Source organism: Solanum tuberosum, unplaced genomic scaffold (assembly GCF_000226075.1).
Source record: "Solanum tuberosum cultivar DM 1-3 516 R44 unplaced genomic scaffold, SolTub_3.0 scf00054, whole genome shotgun sequence".
Lineage (NCBI taxonomy): Eukaryota > Viridiplantae > Streptophyta > Magnoliopsida > Solanales > Solanaceae > Solanum > Solanum tuberosum.
Window position 1 is genome coordinate 1,451,492 of NW_006238980.1, and position 19,821 is coordinate 1,471,312.

Genomic DNA, 19,821 nt, shown 5'->3' on the forward strand with positions numbered 1-19,821 from the left:
TTTGTAGGGTTAGAGCATGAAGATTCACACAAACATATGCTAAGCTTTGTGGAAGTGTGCACCCCTTTATCGTTCAAGAATCCATATGGTTTTGCGTATTTCCATTATCATTGACCGGGAGAGCTACTATATGGTCGGTCGAGCTTCCAAACAACTCCATCAAATCATGAGAGGAGCTAGTTATGGCATTTCACAAAAGATTCTTTCCTCCATCGAGATTGATGAAACAGAGGGACGACATTCAGAATTTTAAGCAAAATGAGGGTGAACAAATTCACGAATCATGGACAAGGTTCAAGAGATTTTTGCATGAGTGCCCAACGCATGGACTGCCAGGTGAATTGTTGCTCCAATACTTTTACCGAGTTTGGACTCGGTTAATAAAGGGATAGCTGATCAATTGGTTCAATGAGTAATAATGTTACAATAATTTGAAGTAGCCTTATTTCTCGTAGATGGTATGACTAAAGTAAACCAGGAATGGTACACCAAAGATGATCAAGTTTCCCCACTGTGCTTCAGATTAACACAAGAACAACTCGATAAAGAAAGGGAGATGGACAAAAACATCAAAAACATATTGTCTCAAATGGAAATTCTATAAGAACACATGAAGGGGAAATATTGAGTATTTTGAGTTGAGGAGGGTTCTTCTTCCGGAGGAGAATCAAGGTTGGAACTCCAGAAGATACAAAGAGAGTTTCCACCCACGCTATGAACAGCGGCACAATAATCAAGGTTGGAACTATTATAAGGGTCAAGAACCAAGGAGATATTGGCAATATTGGGCTGAGCAGGATGCTCATGAGGAGGACCATACTCACTTGAGTGAAAGCCCAAAATCTAAAGGGAGTGCAACTAGTCCTCGGGTAAATGATATATTATCACGCATACTCGACAAAGTTGAGGGCTCTGATGATTAGCTAAAGGGGATGAAAGATGACTTTTCATCATTGAACAGTAAAGTGAATTCTCATGTTGATGCCATCAAAATGCTGGAAGGTCAACTGAGTCTATTATCAGCTCAATTAAAGTCCAAAACACCGTTGGAAGATATTTAAAGAGAGATGGATGTAGTTACCCGTAGCAGAAAAGGTGGCAATATGGAATGTAATAGAAGATGAGGATCCTCAAAAGAAAGAAGAGAGTTAAGATATGGAGGGACAAGAATTACCTATTCGACAAAACTATGCCAAAGAACCATAGGAGGATGCGAAGGAACTTGGTCAAGTTCCAAAAGTCATACACCCTTTTCCCAAGATACCTCCACTATTTCCCCAACGCTTGAAATAGAAGAATGAAAACTAGAAGTTCAAAAAGTTCTTGTTTGTGTTCAAGAAATTATCCATTAAGCTCCCTGTGGTGAAGCATAGTTGGAAATGCCGGGAAATGCCAAATTCAGGAAAGAGCTAGTTACAAAGAAAATGAGCTTAGACTATGAAACTATTGAAGTACCCCATAGTTGCAGCGCAATTATGACAAAAGAGCTAATCACTAAGAGATAAGATCCTGGGGCATTGACCATCCTGTGCACCATTGGTATGCTTCAATTCCACCCCAATTATCATCAGCCCTAATTGGTCCGAATCTTTTGAAGTAATATGTTATGCTAGTGGTATGGCATTGGGGGTAGTGTTGGGGCAAAAGCGCAATAAACTATTTCACCCAATTTATTATGCAAGAAAGACTCTAAATAGTGCCCAGCAAAACTATCGGTCACTGAATAAGAATTGATTGCGGTAGTCTATGTATTTGAAAACTTTTGGGCATACTTGCTAGGAACCAAAGTAATCGTAAATACTGATCATGATGCACTCCGTTACTTGATAACCAAGATTGATATAGGGGTGCTACTATTATAAGAATTTGATTTTGAGGTACAAGATTGAAAAGACTGTGAAAAGCAAGTGGCTGATCACCTATCGAGGTTGGAAGGAAGGGAAGATGTTGAGCATGAGGTTGACATAGAAGACTCCTTCCCCGATGAACAGGTGTTTGCAATATCTCTCAAACATACATCATGGTATGCAGATTTTGCAAATTACATTGTGAGTGGATGGATACTGGATGATTTGACCTTTTACCAACAAAAGAGGTTCATGTTCGATGTTAAAAAATACTTTTGGGATGAACCATACTTGTTTCGAGAGTGTGCTGACCATGTCATTAGAAGGTCTGTTCCTTAAGAAGAAGCGGTAGAAATTCTCTATGCTTGTCATGCATCTCCAGTGGGAGGTCACCATAGTGGTACTCGCACCACCGCTAAAGTTCTCCGAAGTGGATATTATTGGCCATCCCTCTACAAGGATGCACATGAATTTGCAAAGAAATTCTCTCAATATTAACGACAAGGCGGAGTGTTTAGAAGACACGAACTACCTCTCACTCCTATTTTAGAGGTCGAGCTATTTGATGAATAGGGGATCGATTTCATGGGCCCACTTGTCAGCTCATTTGGAAATAAATATATCTTGCTAGCTTTAGATTATGTTTACAAATAGGTGGAAGCCATTACAGTTTGCAAGATTTGGCACTCCTAGGGCATTTATTAGTGATGGGGGATCACACTTTTGCAATAAGTGGTTTTCAATGGCACTGAGAAAATATGGGGTGAAACACAAGGTAGCAACCCCATGTCATCCCCAAACATGTGGCCATGTTAAAGTATCAAATCGGGAGATCGAAAGCATCCGGGCAAAGACAGTGAATGCCAACAGAACTGACTGGTCTAGGAAGCTTGATCATGCACTATGGGCATATCAGACCGCTTACAAAACACCTATTGGTGTGTCCCCATATCAATTGGTTTTTGGTAAGGCTTGTCATTTGCCCATCGAGTTGGAACACAAAGCATTGTGGACATTGGAAGCTTTAAATTTGCACTGATAAAAAACTCCAAGGGTAAGGGTAGAGCAGTTGAACGAACTGGAAGAATTTGGACTCAGATATTATGAAAGTTCAGCCATTTACAAAGAGAAGATGAAGAAATGGCATGATGCTCGAATACTTAAGCGGGACTTCAAAGTAAGAGATTGGGTGTTGCTAAACAACTTTTGACTTAGACTCTTTCCCAGAAAATTCAAATCCAAATGGTCTGGACCTTTTAGAATAACGCAAGTGTTCACCAATGGTGCCATAGAAGTTTAAGATCAAGAAGGACCCCCATTTAAAGTGAACGGTCAACGTTTGATATTATATTTTGGGGAATGTCAAGAGATTTCGTTGGTTGAAGTGATGTATCTGGAGGATGCTTTAAGGCACTTCCACGCCGTTCCACGATGTTAAATAAGGTGCTTCTTGGGAGGCAATCCAAGTACTAGAATTTTTAAATAAAATGTTTGTGATTTTTGTAGGAGAAAGAACTCTTAGCAAATCACCGAACCTGCTTGGCGTGCTTGATGTGATTTTCCGTGGGGAAATTAAAATTGAATATGAGGCTCTGTAACATTCAGCGGGATGCATGTGTTAGTCGGCGGATCGGTAATACAATTTGGCGACTCGACCAACCTCACCCATTAGTGAAGATCCCTCATCACCTTCCTCTACCTGTTTAAACTTTACATATTTTTCTTGACTATTTTTATGTTTTAATTTATTTATGTCAATGTCTTTTTGCGGTTTCGGTGGCTCATTGAGGGCAATGTCGAGTCTTTTTAGTGGGGAGTGGAAATTGGGTACCACTTCCCCCTCTTCTTACCATTCCCCGTGTATTCTAAATATGATTGCCTTCTTGTAAATTTATGTTTCGGGTAAATCAATACCGATAACTTAAATGGTGCTCATAATTGAACGAACATGAATGTACGACTACAATCAGGTCAAATGAAGTTCCATAGACAATATGTGAACACTTTGCATCTCTTTGTGATTAGCCATATATCAAATTGATTCTCATCAGATGAAAGTTGCACACTAGCGAAGGTGTGGAGTCTTGTTTGACTTTAGTGTCAATGCCTTGTGTGATTAGCTTACTGTGAACCATGCATCAATACATCTAAAATTTGCCTCGTTTGTCCGGCCAACTAAGTAAGGTTATCTCTTGATATGATCTTAGGCAACTTCGAAGAGTGTGAGCCAATTTGGCATATACCTCTTTGGTGACCTACCTTGTGAGTGTGTGAACCTCTCTTGAACACCCTTTGAGCCTTACCTATCATTGGAAGAACCTTGATGAAAACTACACCTTTCTTAATCTATTACCCATAATACTCAAGAAGTTGTGGTTAGTTGAATAGCCAACTTAGGCCAAAAGCCTAAGTTGGGATGTGGTCAAAAGATAAGGGTAAGTCAACAAGTGCAAGGAAAGTCCCCTCTTACCCATGGTTTTGAGAAACATAGAACCCTTCCATATATAAATTAAGAAAAGAGAAAGAAAAAAAAAGTTGTGGAATAAAGTACAAAAGAAATGGGGTTTCAAAACAATTCATGGAAAATGAATAATAGGATGACTTATGAGCACTAGCAAAAATGATGAAGGAAGAGGAAAAGAAGTATTGAGAATACCACATCTCATGAGGATAAAAGTTACTAAGCCTAAATGACCATACATTTGCACTCTGCCCTATTACAAGCCTTGAAAAGACCTTTGTGATCTTGAGTGAACTAAAACAATTGTTGATTGGAAAATACGGGCAAACCTATGAGTGAAAGAATGCATTGTGTTCTTGTTTCTTAGAGTGAGTGTTGCATTTGATTCTGGAACTTTAAATGATTAAACAATTGTGTGTGAGTATGGAATCATCCTTTGTGTGAGGGAATTCAAATACTTTTGTTGAGCTTGAACTTGCATTTAAAGCAGGTATTGCGAGCTTGAGAATCTTTGGTAATGGTGTGTCACAACATGAATCTTTGGGTACATATTTGATCCTTGCATGAGTAAATTGAGTCTTGTTGTGTACATTCATTATCGAGTCTTCTGTAGCACTGTTTGAGACATCCCTGTTTGAACGGCTTAACTTGAGTTTTACTTGAGGACAAGCAAAAGTTTAAGCTAGTGGTGTTGATGAGTCCTCAACTTGGGCTCATTTAGGGCTATATTTTGATAGAATTAGTGTCCTCAAATGAATAATTTGTCTCAATAACTGATGAACAACCTTGAGTTTCAGGTATTTCAAGTTAGAGGCAAAACATGGACACTATTAATGCAACAAGGAACTAGCAGCTAAAGGAGTGAGGAAAAGATAACCTGATACTCGCCTAACCTGTTTGGCGATACGCCAATGTGACCATCGGCTCACCTAGAGTAAGGAGAATGAAAACCTGAATATCGCCAAAATCATTCGACAATACGCTGAATAGGATAACAAAACGCCAAAAGTTACAGAAAGCTGGAGCGAAAAATGAAAGAACTGTCGGCGAGTAGCAATTTCGTTCGACGTGTCATCGATCCAGTCAGATGACCTAGTCGCCGAAGGTGCTGATGAAGGTCGTAAGCAAGTGCTGATGGGTGAAGCAACAAGGAAGAGGGCAATTCGCGGAATCAATTGGTGACCCCCGATCAAGCTCGTCGTAAGTTACAGTGATTTAGATCACGAATTGATAACGAATTGAAGGTGAGACAAAGAAATATCGGCGGATCGTCGAGTTGATCGGCTATCTCGACTAACGACGCCTAATGATCCGCTACAACACAGATTTTTGAAAACTATAAATACTCGTTGAGAGTTGTAGCTTAATATCAGATTTTTAATATAGAATTTTTTAGCATAGAATTTGGAGTTCTAAGTTTTGAGAGGGTTTTGAAGAACTTGAAGATTCAAAGGATTTCAACTACAAGATTTTGGACTTGGGTCTTGTGGATTCTTCATTCTTTACTTGTTTTGACACTTAAATCTTTATACCCATTTGAATGCAAACTCATATTGGTATAAATTTCTATCTGTTTTACATGTCTACATAAAACCCCAATTCTCGGGGTGTGATTTTGTGAATATAGCTTAGATTATCTATTGGTTCTTGCTTTTGTTGGTTTATTTGTTGTGTAAATGTGATTTTGTTTAGTAGTTGTGGCGGAACTTAATGAAATTGTAGTTCCAAATACGATTTCACCTCTGTATTTTCGGCTTGCTCGAGAGAGAAGTCGTAACACTAACACTACTAAATTGATGGCTGGTGGAAGTGGGTCGACATGATGTTCACCTCGAGAGAGTGAACCCTAGTCCTTCTTCCACACACTCAGCTCGAGAGAGTGACTGGGCTAAGGCGTACGTTGTTCTTCATGCGGCAAGTGGGTGTCTGAGAGGAACCCTTTTGATTCGGGGTAAGTTGCGAGAGAGAGAATTTACCCCACTATAGTCTAGCCTAGTCACAAATACTCAACGGATTTACGATAAAAAGCATGTACCCAATAGTCTAGTCTAACTTGTATTCCAATCACATCTCAATAATTCTCTCTCCTTGATTAGTACTCTTTGAATTTTTGCTATTTTTGCTTACTTGTCACAAACCCCCATTGATAATTGATGCTTGTGTCACCCCTTAGTTTTAACATGTTTACATTGGATAATGTTTTTAGCTATGACTAATTAGAACTTAATTTTGTTTTTCTATTAATTCTCAAGCACAACAACCCTTGGTTGGGTTACTTTACTATTGTACAATCGTAGACACTTGAATTGGAAGTTGAGTCTTGATTACGCAAACATCATATATTTGAACTGAAGCCGAATATGATGCAACTATTGCACTTGAACAAATAATTTGTTGGGTTATCGCATGAGGATCCACAAGTGCACAAACTGAATTTTCACAAAATTATTGATATTAGCACTCCAACTAGAGTTAATTCTGATCATGTGAGACTCATACTCTTCCCCTTCTCTCTTTTAAGAAAAAAAGGTGGCTTAACTTTGAGCCATCGAACTCGGTAACGTCGTGGGATAATCTTGCAGAGAGGTTATTGATATGGTTTTTCCCATTTAGGTAAACAACTAATTTGAGGAGTGATACACTGAATTTATGACAAAAAGGAGGAGAATACTTGTACTAGTTTTGGGACAGGTTTAAATCAATGTTGTTAAGTTTTCCACACCATCATCAAGATAATTAGGTGTTGGTCCACGTATTCATTGAAGGGTTGGAACCAAATACCAAAATTTTACTTGATTATGCTGCAGAAGGACAAGCTTTGGAGAAGACTTATGCTGAATTGTTCATTTTGTTGAACATAATTTCACAAGGTAACCCCGAGTTGAATGGAGGAGGAGCCAAACTTGTAGTGCAAAAGACTGTTGGATGTTTGAAGTGGATGCAGTTACAAATTTAACTGCACAAATTGATGTGATGCAAATTATGATGAATACTTACTTCAACAATCTATCGTTAGGACAACAACAAGCTCAGGTAAATTTGTTGCAACCGCCACCAACACAGTGTGAGATATGTGGGGGTGGAGATCACATTGCAGAGTTATGTGGAGTGAACCTGTATTCTCTCAACTATGTAGGGAATGCACAACAAGGAGGAGGCCACAAAAATTGTGGTGACTCCTACAATCCTATTTGGCAGAATCATCCAAATTTTTCTTAGGGAGGAAATTAGACTAAGGCGCAAGGTCAAAACCAATATACACCTCAAGGTAATACTCAAGGTTATCAACAACAAGGTTAGAAGGATATTCACAGTAACTTGCAAGGTAGCATGAGTACTGAGGAGATGTGGAAAAAGATCATGGTCGACCAGGCTCAACTAGTCAGTAATGTGAGAAATAACAAGTTAGCAACTGAGAATCTAGAGATACAATTTGGGCAATTTGCTAGTACCCAAAACTTACGTCCTCAAGGAGGTTTGCCTAAAAATATTTATCCTGATCCAAGGCAAGTTAATACGGTGGGTACTCGTAGTGGTTGCGATTGGAGGAATTGGCTCTAAAGAAGAAAAATAGTGAACCTTTAGTTGCAGAGAGAAAGATCAATGAAAGTGGGCATGATGCACAAGAAGAAATAGTACAACCAATAGTGAAACCACCTCTGTCATTTCCTCAAAAGTTTAAAAACTAAAATGGGAATGAATGCGCCGGTAAGTTTCATTCTATATTGAATTAAGTTCACATTAATCAGCCTCTTATTGATGTTTTACAGGGAATACCTAGGTATGAAAAGTATGTGAAGGAGATCGTAGCAAATAAGGGAAGACTGATGGAGTATGAAACTGAAGCACTCACTGGTGAGTGGAGCTCCAGGATTAAAAATAAGGTGGCCACCAAACTTAAAGATGCGTGTAGATTTACTGTTTAGATCACCATAGGGCAGAGCATTAATGCATGAGGATTGTGTGATCCAGGGACAAGTATAAACTTGATGCCAACATTACTGTACAAGAAATTGAGGTTGGGTAGTCCTAAGCCTACCACTTTTATCATACATTTGGCAGACCGTTTGATAACTAGACCGGAAAGTGTTGTGGGGGATGTCTTGGTCCAGGTTGGGTCATTGATATTCCCTATTGATTTCGTTGTGCTTAATTTCGAGCCGGATCCTGAGGTGCCATTTATTCTTGGGAGACCTTTCTTAGATACTAGGCATGCTATGATAGATGTGGCAGCTGGTCAACTTACCATGTGGGCACATGATAAAGTGAAAGTATTTCATCCATTTAAAGCTTTGAAACTGTTTGCTTTGAATGAATAGTTGTCAACCCCAATAGTGATAGATCTTGCAACAAAATTTTATTACATTCCATAGAAGGACCTTTTAGAGCGTGTGTTGCTGGGTGATGATATTTATGGTTATGCTGAAGCACGGGAAATGGTGCAGTTCATGGAGGTGTCTTGTTTGGGAATCTCAAGAGATCACCTAGATCTATTGAATTGGGTCTTGGTTACTCCACCCCATCCTTCAATTGAAGAAGCACCCAAGCTTGAACTGAAGACATTACCATCTCCCCTGAGGTATGCATTTTTGGGGGAAGATAAGACCTTACCTGTGATTCTGTCTTTAGATTTGTCCGAATTACGAGTTGAAGCGACGCTGACTATTTTGAAGAGGAGAAAGGCAACTCTAGCATGGCAAATGACTGACATTCATAGGATCAGTCCTGCATTGTGTATGCACAAATTATACATGGAGGAAGGCCACAAGACAAGTGCACAACACCAGTGCCGGTTAAATTAAATCATAAAGGACTTGGTAAGGAAGGAAGTTATTAAGTGGCTAGATGCAGGGATAGTGTATCCAATATCGGATAGCCTATGCAATGTGTGCCTATGAAATGAGGCATAACTGTAGTGACCATTGATATGAATGAATTGATCTCCATAAGAATAGTAACTGGATGGCGTATCTGCATGGATGATCACAAGCTGAATGAGCCCAATAGAAAAAATCATAAGCCGGTGCCTTTCATCGATCAAATGTTAGATAGGCTAGTAGGTCAAGAGTATTATTGCTTTCTGGATGGATGCTCAGGTTATGATTATATTTCTATTTCATCGGAGGATCAAGAGAAGATAACATTTACTTGTCCATATGGCACATCTGAGTTAAAACGTATGACATTTGGATTTTCTAATGCACCAGCCACATTTCAGAGATGCATGATGGCAATCTATCATGATATGTTCGATGATTCTATGGAACTGTTCATGGATGACTGATTAATGTTTCAGGCACACATCATCTAATTCTAGGTGCAAACGATTGCTAAGTAGTATAAAACACAAGAAAGAGTTAGGGTAGAACCCACATGGAGTAGTACGTGTTCAAATTCAATCAAGAAGTACAAATGTGGTCAAATCAGCTATAGGAATATAATTTGTCGAAATAAACAAGAAAACAAATCAAAAGGGGTGATACAAATGTCATATGGGGGGTTTTGGTTTGCAATTATCGACTACAACGTTGTCACAAAGAATGATGAAACAAAAATAAAGAAAGGGATTCACGGGATGCGATCGATTATAGGCAAATTTCGATATATGGGTAATTGAAACTACTACTGAATAGGTAAATATCAGCGGGTAGGCTAGACTACAATTGAAATAGCTTTCTCTCGAACAACTATTCCGCTTCAGGAGATTTCTGTCGAACATCAACAAGAATAACACTTAAGAACTGCCCAAACTCTTAGTACATCTTCTCTTTCGAGTTAGATGTGTAGGATTGGGTTTAGGATTCACTCTGTCGAGCTGAACCCAATACATACAAATCATTAATCAAAAGCTTTGGTTCTCAAACCTCTCTCTCGAGCAAGTTAAACACAAAAAATTAGAATTGCATTTGCAACTACAATTCATAAGTTAACCCAAAACTAATGATTAAACCCACTTCAATATATCATTTAAACTAGTAATTGACAATACCCATAAAGTAATTCAACCCATAATCATTTGATCAAACCCCAAGAATTGGAGGTTTAGCCAAACATCATAAAACAGTAAAAACGGTTACCAAATCTTTTATCCATCAACTGGGTAAGAGTAATTTAGTCTTTACAATGCTTCAATTTGTAGAAAATTCAAAACCCACTTCCGAAATCTCCAAATTGAATGTCCAAAATCCTTCAAGTCTTTATGAAAAACTATGAAAACTCATAGAAAACTATTCTAGACTTTAATTTCCTAGCTTTCGATTCTTTAGTAAACTGTTTAAAAATCTAATTTATTCTTGGCAAAAATAGACCACGAAGAGCGATTAGGGGAGGTAAGTCGGGTTCTCTGAACCACTCAGTGAACCACCCAATGCTCTTTTGTATCACCTTTTTGTCATGGCCTTCATCATCCTCAAGTTCTTTAGTTTTTGGCGATAACTCTTGCTATCGCGGAATTGATCAGCGACTCACCGACTGCCCATTTTTGTCGCTGACTTGGTTTCTTCCTTCAGGGGTGGCACGGTAGAACTTTAGACGGTCTAATTGAATACTCGTCAATTCACCAAGTGTCCTTGCGGATCACCAGGATTGCGTATCTTTACTTCTTCAATTTGTTTCATTCCTTTTTGCCTGTTAGTGTCCTTGCTTTGCTCCTCAATCCGTATACCTGAAAATCAAGGTATATACAGCAGTTTATAGCATAAATTATGTATTTGAGGACACTTAAAATTAGAAGTTCAAAAAGGATGCCTCAAACAGTGCTGCATAAGACCCAATCATGAATGTACACAACAAGGCTCAAACTACTCATGCAGAGATTAGTTGTGCACTAAAAGATTCAAATTGTGAGTCACCATTACCAAAGATACTCAATTTCACAATACTTACTTCAAATGCAGGTTCAAGTTCAACAAAGGTTCTGAAATGTCCTTACAACAAATATGATTCCATACTCACACATAATTTGTCACCAATTTTAAAATTTCGGAATCACATACAATTGTCACGTTCACAAAGATGAACACATGCATGACTTCAACCATAGGTTTGCCCTTATTTCCAATCGACATTCGCTTGAACTCACTCAAGATCAGAAGAGTTTTTTCATGGCTTGTAACGAGGCCGAGTGCCAAGGTATGGTCTTTTAGGCGTAGTGATTGTTGCCTTCATGAACTATGGTTTGAACATCACTTTCCTCTTTTTCTTTATCATTTCAAGTTTGCTCACAATCCACCTCATTATTCAAGTTCATTAGAACTATTGGATACCCTGTTTCTTTTGCAATTTTCACAACTTTTTCATTCTTTATCTTTGCTTCTTTTATCTTTTCTTTTCTTTTTTTATATGGAGGGGTTCACACTTCTCAAAAACCATTACTCAAAGGAGGATTTTTCACACTTCTGGACTTTCCTTCTCTTTTCACCACACCCCTAACTTAGGATTTTGGCCTAAGTTGGCATTCAGACAAACGACACTTCATGAAAGTTATAGGTGAATGGAATAAAGAGAGGTCACAATTGTTCAAGTTTCTTCCTAGAAAAAGGTTAAGGCTCAAAATGTGCCATGCAAGGTTCAATCATCTCACAAGGCTGGCCAAAAAAAAGGTATATGATCAAATTGTTTTCACTTTTCAAAATTGTTGCCTAAGATCATTTCAAATGCTTGCGTCACTCAATCAACCGGACCAACGGGGAAAATTCTAGGTATCATCACAAACAATGTTCTAAGTAATCTCATCAAACAAGGGATTGGTACCAATATCAAACAAGACTCCACACTTTCTAGCTAGTTTGCAATATTCATCACAAGAGACTCATTCGATAATCGGGTAGTAACAACGAGATGCTAAAAGTTCACACATTGTCTATGCAACTTCATTGGCCTAATCGTAGCCGCACATTTATTTCGTTCAATTAAGAACACCGTTCAAGTCATCGGTATTGATCACAACCAATACTCAAATTTGCACAAGAACATCAACAATAACACACAATAGAGGTGGTAGAATTTTTAAAAATAGGCTCATAAGCATTTCCATTCGAAACAAGGGGCCATAAACTAAAATATCCACAATAATCAAGATCAAGACATGGTCAAAACACATATATAAATCACAAACCCAATATTCACAAATAAAACATAATCACAAGAGGTAGGTATGGAAATCCCTCACCCCACCAACAAAAGAAAATCAGTTGTCCTCAAATGCAACTGAAACAAAGATAATTAATGAAAACAATAGAGAGGGAGGTAAAAGTGATCTTATCTACACAATTACCCTATCTTTCGGGGCATCAGTGCCCGGTGTAGTATCAGTTGCAGCTCCACTGGAACCGACAATAGTCGTATCTCTCAAAGAGGCCTGTTGGGCGGTGTCGAACATAGCTCCCTCTAAGTTAGGAACATCCTCATAGATAGTTGCATCACGCTCCTGAAGTTGCTCCTCATTAGTCTCGGCCTCAGACTCAGCAGCAGTATCCTCCATAATATCGTCTTCGGTGGTAGCCACAAGTACCTAACACAAGTTAGCATCTCAGCACTCTGATCATCGGGGATCTCTACTGTCCCCAATAGCAAAGTGAAGTCTGTGCACTTCAGATGGTCCACATCATTCCTAAGTTCAGACACATCAACTTTCAATGTCGTTACCTCAGTCGTCACCCCCCAGTTCTCTTTCACAAATCTCTACTCTTATTGTGAGAGAGTCAATTGAAGCCTGGATAGGTGTCAACGCAGCAGTGATAACCCTCTCAATCATCCAGGAAAACTCGGCCTCTAACTAGGAAGCCCACACATCTGTAGAATGGGCTAGGTTCCCCATATTGAGGAGCATGCCCTGAGTGATCGGAGGCCTGGAGGTAGTTGCACTAGCAGTAGCTCTAGGGGGCTAGGAAGGAGTGGAAGTGGATGTACCTGAAGGCCCGGAGGCCAGAGTAGGCAAGGCTAACTCTGTAGGTAAAGAATCTATATCTACCTCCGGGGATGTATCCACCGGAGCTGCTCTCCTCCTATCTGCATCGTCCCATGTGTACTCGGCCTCTATGCGCCGGATGTTAGTGGAGGATATGGGAGTGAACTTTTTATCTCTTTTATGATGAGGAACCCCAGCTCTAAGGCATAACTCTATAATGAGTACTGGGATCGCAGCGATATGTGGCGCTATTTGTCCCTCATGTCCTTCCCCTGCTCTATAATCAGCCGCAAGTTCAGCCTCTTCCTGGCTATGATTGATCTGAAATAAGTCGCCTTTGGATGGCAAATGATGGACTCATTTTGTGATGGCATGATAGAGCTGCTGATGAACCCAAACCAATATCGAGCTGCTATATTCAAGTCTTTCTATTAAATAGGAGCTCCGACCTCAATCCACCTCAGGGTGGTGTCAGAAATGAGGGGAGTTAGCCATTCATTAAGGTCATCCAAATTTTGTGAATTAGTCATCCTCTGGTACTCGTGCTCAAACCATGCAGCCATCCGAAGCTTCCTCAGGCATGTTGGTTTCTATAGAAGATTCATCAAGGAATCCTCCATGACTGCTAGACCCATGTGTAGTTTATTGGAGAATGAGGTGAAATTTGTATTTGATGAAAAATACATTCAAGCTTTTGAGCTACCAAAGAAGAATTTGATAGAAGCTCCGATCTTTATTGCTCCGAATTGGGAGCTACCCTTTGATATTATGAGTTATGCTAGAGATACAACTATGGGTGCAATGCTGGGGCAGAGAAAGGAGAAGATATTTCAATTCATTTGTTATGCCAGCAAGACTATTGATGCAACATAATCTAGCTACACAGTGACAAAGAAAAAAATGCTCGCGCTATTGTTTTCCTTCGACAAATTCAGATCTTACTTAGTAGGTACCAAGGTTATTGTTTACACTAACGATGCTGCAATCGGGTACATATTAAACAATAAAGATGCATTTTGTCTTCTTAGGTTTGCGTCAGTCGCCGTCGTTAAGTTGCATTGCCCCATTATAGATTGATGACGATCATCTTAAGGGTAATTTCTGTCATAGAGTTGTAGGTATGGTAATTATGCTAAAGCTTAAATTCAGAACGAAATTGTATGAAACCATGCGGGTTAAACTATGTGTATGCCCTTGTATTCTTGTATTTGATTCTAATTACTACAACTTAAGCTAAAATAGAACCTTTGCATGAGTTGAGTTTTTTTTTAACATTAATCCAACCTTATTTGAACTAGTGCCATGAGTGGTGAGGCATTGTTCTTTCCTTATATTGTATCTTAGTTTAGAACTTGCCTGGCATGTTATTGAATCGAAATTGATGTGCTGATTTATTTAGGAAATGATAATAGGCCTTCTTTGAAATGTTCAAAAAGTTTCGCCTTCTAATATACTCTCACTAGTAACCACTTTGAGCCTGTAGCCTTTTGTTGGTAGACACATTTTCAATGGAATAATTTTATTAAGGGTGTGTTTGGTATGAAGGAAAACATTTTCCAGATTTTTTTTTCCAATTTTCTCACTTTTGGTTGGATTAAATGATTTGGAAAATATTTTCCAAATCATTTAATCCAACCAAAAGTGAGAAAATTGGAAAAAAAAATCTGGAAAATGTTTTCCTTCATACCAAACACACCCTTAATAAAATTATTCCATTGAAAATGTGTCTACCAACAAAAGGCTACAGGCTCAAAGTGGTTACTAGTGAGAGTATATTAGAAGGCGAAACTTTTTGAACATTTCAAAGAAGGCCTATTATCATTTCCTAAATAAATCAGCACATCAATTTCGATTCAATAACATGCCAGGCAAGTTCTAAACTAAGATACAATATAAGGAAAGAACAATGCCTCACCACTCATGGCACTAGTTCAAATAAGGTTGGATTAATGTTAAAAAAAAACTCAACTCATGCAAAGGTTCTATTTTAGCTTAAGTTGTAGTAATTAGAATCAAATACAAGAATACAAGGGCATACACATAGTTTAACCCGCATGGTTTCATACAATTTCGTTCTGAATTTAAGCTTTAGCATAATTACCATACCTACAACTCTATGACAGAAATTACCCTTAAGATGATCGTCATCAATCTATAATGGGGCAATGCCCCTCACCTTAAATTTTTTTTATTTCAAGTTTGTTGTTGAAATTATTTTCAACTTCAAAATTTGATTTTTTCACCCTTACCCTTGACCCCCCTAACAACCCCCCAACCCCAAAAAAAAATTAAGTTTATTTTTTAAAAATATTTTCAACTTCAAATTTTTAATTTTTCACCCCTATCCTCGATATCCCGCCAGCGCCCCTACCACCCTCCAGCACCAGCCACCATCCCCACCCACCCAAAAAAAAAAATTAAGTTTATTTTCAAAAAATATTTTCAATTTCAAAAAATATTTTCTATCTAGTAAAAATAAAAGATATTTCTCATAAACATTTTTCATTCAAAAACCAAACACAATCTTTTCTGGAAAATTTTGTACTCACCAACCAAACATGAGAAAATAAGTCAAAAATCTATTTGTTTTCCAGGAAAACATTTTCCTTCATACCAAACACACCCTAAATCTCTATTGTTTTCACCCTACTTCCCTAAGCACTATAGCATAGAGTGCTTGGAAATAGTGAAACTGAAAGTGAACAGGAAACTAAAGATAGCCACAAAGTGATAATAAATCCTTCATTGAAAGAATAAGTCCCCTATCATAAATAAATAAATGGCATCCGGAATGAAGTATTGGGTGAAATTCAGGAAATGATATGAGTTACTTGTGATAGCATTGTAAAGAGAGGGCTAATAAATGAAGAAAAAGGTGTTGATGTCTTAAATGTACACAATGCTTAGGGGATTATAGGTCACTACTATATAAATTTCCTACTCGTACCTTAGCTTACATTACAACCTATGAAAGCCCTATTTTATTCTTTGCAAAGCATGCTTAATTAGTGGAGATGTACATAATGAGCAAGTGTATACGTCTTTGTACATACATCTGAAATTTCTTTCTGAGAGTGAGTTGTTCTTTGATGGGAAGTCCTTAATTTTTATTCAAACTGTTAATTTGAGTGTGTGAACTACTTTCTTTGCGTGAGAGGAACTTATTCTATGAAAGATAGGTGATCTCTGACGGTTGGCATGAACTTAATGTTTAGGTTGAAAAAAGTTGTCGAATAAATACTTGAGGTGATGTGGTGTCTGCAAGTTGCCAAGGCCAAGTGTGAATGAAAGCATGCACACATCTTGATTTGAGAAAAGATAGATGATAGTAAATTGCAGAAGCATAGATGATAGAATTAGTGAGTGTATGTCTAGATATAGTATGGTAGATTTTTTGAGGATGAACAAAGATCTACGTGTAGGGTGGTGATTTTGGGCGTATTTGTATGCTTAGGAAGCAAATAACACCCATGTTTTGGACGAGTTTGAGAATGAATTTTCTTGTTGTTAGTAGGGTCGAGTCATACTAATTCATTTGGACTTGTTAATATGATTTGCTCTGCAAGTGATTATAAAAGAAGAAACGGGAACAAAAGTGGAAATTGGGAAGCAATAGGGGATTCAAGCAAAGGAGCAATAAGGAAGTAGAAACAAAAATAAAGAACAAGGCAACTCAGTATCATCTCCACATCGCAGAGCAGTAATGTATTATTTGTTCGAATATTGAAGCCTCAGGCAGAGGACCTCGTATACTATCCAAGTCTTGGAAAGGAGTTTTTCGCTTGCAACTAGATTCTGGGAATGTCTTCGCGTTGCAGACCTGAGCGCCAATTTTAGACAATTTTCCATAAATATAAATAGACTCGGATTTTATTATATTATTCATATTTTTTCTGGGTTTTGAAGAAACGATGACTTAGGAGAGATGTTTTCATATATTCTTAGTGTTTATTCTTGAACTTTACTATATTCGATCACTTTATGTTATTTAAACATTACAAAATTGGGAATCATGATTTGAGTAGCTAATTTCCCTTGTTCTAGGGTTGTGGCTACACGATGATTGTGTTTTGTTGAGTTAATGGATTGATGTTAATTATCATATGAATCAATATTTTGTTCATGTTTTAGTATTTCGTGCTTAATCACCATCAAAATAAATATCTTGTCCGAATTAAACTCGTGAGAGGAATGAGAGGATAGAACGTGGGGAAAACTGATCATGATATTCTTTAGGTTTACGGTTGACTTGTATCTAGGATAGGGATATACCTAGAAACCTTACTTGGTTAATAGACAAGATGAAATTGTGATGCTCGGTAATTGGCTAAGTCTATCCCCGCTCAACGATGTAGTTAGGGTGCCAATTAGCATAAGCGATTAGAAGTCGGGGACCATAATCATACAATTAACCCTGTAATCATTTATTCGATAATTAATTGACATCCATTTTAATAAGATAATGTGCATGATTCCGTAAGTAAGTTGTAGCCCTGTAATTTCCCAAGTCATTGTTTGAAACCCTTTTGAAATTGAAACATATCCGTTAATTTTACTAATTAGATAATTGATCACTTAAAAATCCAATTTCACTATTCTTGATAATGCTTACTTTAAAGATAGCCGACTCTATAAAAGAGCCATTGTAATACTTACACGACCACATACACTTGCGTGTGCATTTGGGCGCAACAATTATCCTACCCATGACCTTGAACAAGTGGCAGTTGGGTTTGTTCTTAGGATTTGGAGGAATTATTTGTATGTTGTTCATGTAGATATCTTTACTGACCACAAAAGTTTGCAGTATGTGTTTAAATAGATAGATCTAAATATTCGACAAAGAAGGTGAATTGAGTTACTAAAGGAGTATAACATGAGTGTTCTCTATCACCCAGTAAGGAAAATATGGTGGCGGATGCTTTTAATCGATTATCGTTGGGTAGTGTTACACATACTGAAGATGATAAAAAAGATTTGATTTGAGATGTTCATAGATTGACTTGATTGGGTGTTCGGTTAGTTGACTCTACTAACTGTGGTGTTATGATTCACAATGGGTTAGATCATCTTTTGTGGCTGATGTTAAAGCAAAGAAAGATCTTGATCCGACTTTCGTTGAATTTAAGGAAGTGGTGCTTAAAAATTCTATAGAGGCTTTCTTCTAAGGGAGGTATGGTGTGCTTAGATATCTAGGTCATTTGTGTGTTCCTAATGTGGATTACTTGAGGGAGAAAATTTTATCAAAAGCCCATAGTTTTTGATATTCCATTCACCCCGGAGCCACAAAGATATACCATGACTTTCGGGAGATCTATTGGTGGAAGGGAATGAAAAAGGATATTACAAAATTTGTGGCTCAGTTTCCTAATTGTGAACAAGTGAAAGTTGAGCTTCAGAAGCCGGGAGGTTTATCCCAAGACAATAGCATTCCTACTTGTAAGTGGGAAGAATTTAATATGGACTTCATTGTTTGTTTACCACGTATCCGGTGACAACCTGACTCTATTTGGGTTATAGTAGATGGAATGACGAAATTAGCTCATTTAATTCCCATTGTGGTTTCTTTTTTTGCGAAGGACTATGTTAAGTTGTACTTCAGGGAAATGGTTATGTTGCAGGGAGTACCCTAGAGTTTCATGTTAATGATTGGGTTTACTTAAAAATTTCACCAATGAAGGGTGTAATAAGATTAAGGAAGAAAGGGATGCTTAGTCCCCTTTATGTTGGCCAAAATAAGATTTTGAGGCGAATTGGCAAAGTTTCTTATGAACTTGAATTGCCTAATGATTTGGAATCAATACATCCAACTTTCCATGTCTCCATGTTGAAGAAATGTGTTGGAGATCCGACATCCATAGTTCCCTTAGAAGTGTTGGGAGTTCAGGAGAATCTTTCTTATGAGGAAGTTCCGGTTGAGATTTTATATTGGCAAGTCAGGATGTGGAGATACAAAGAAGTTGCTTCCATGAATGTTCTGTGGAGGAATCAGTTGGTTGAGAGTGCTACTTCGGAGGCCGAGGCCGATAATAATGTCCCTTTAGCCTCATATCTTTCATTATATCCCTACTCTATCTTCAGGTAACTAGATCCTCATGGTTTACTTTTGGGGTCCTGTGTCTTAGATATTCCCATCATTCCCTCATTATGCATGATTCATGAAAACCCTAAATTTTGAGAAAACGAGTTTACTTGGTTGACTTCTACATGTTTGTGTGCATTTCAGTGTGAATTGCATATAGAATTAATGATATGATGATTTGAGCTTGCTTTAGCTTTGAGTGGATGTTTCCTCCTCGGATACTTGCATTTATTTAATTGCATTTATATTGGGCTTTTAGGTTAAGTTTCTACCCTCATTATGATGTCTTGAAATCTCATTTGAGGATGAATGTTCCCAAGAAGGATATACTGTAAAACCTCATATTCGAAAAGGGTAGACAATTTCAGCTGTTGCGGGATCTGGTGCCTGTCTCGACGAAGCCACCAACGACCCGTGGACTGACACACAGAACATAGGTCTCTTCAGAGGTGGAATTCCAAAGTTTTCAAAAAGGTCAAGTTCCTGTACTTTTCCAACAGTTTACCAGGACGATCTGTTGGTT

General features: G+C 38.1%; 1 protein-coding gene across 1 annotated transcript; it reads left to right on the top strand.

Moving 5' to 3' along the window:
- Positions 1-9,235: 9,235 nt before the first annotated feature.
- LOC107060039 (RNA-directed DNA polymerase homolog) lies at positions 9,236-9,592 on the top strand. The gene has a single exon (XM_015307346.1). The coding sequence runs from the start codon at positions 9,236-9,238 to the stop codon at positions 9,590-9,592; it is 357 nt and encodes a 118-aa protein (XP_015162832.1).
- Positions 9,593-19,821: the final 10,229 nt, after the last annotated feature.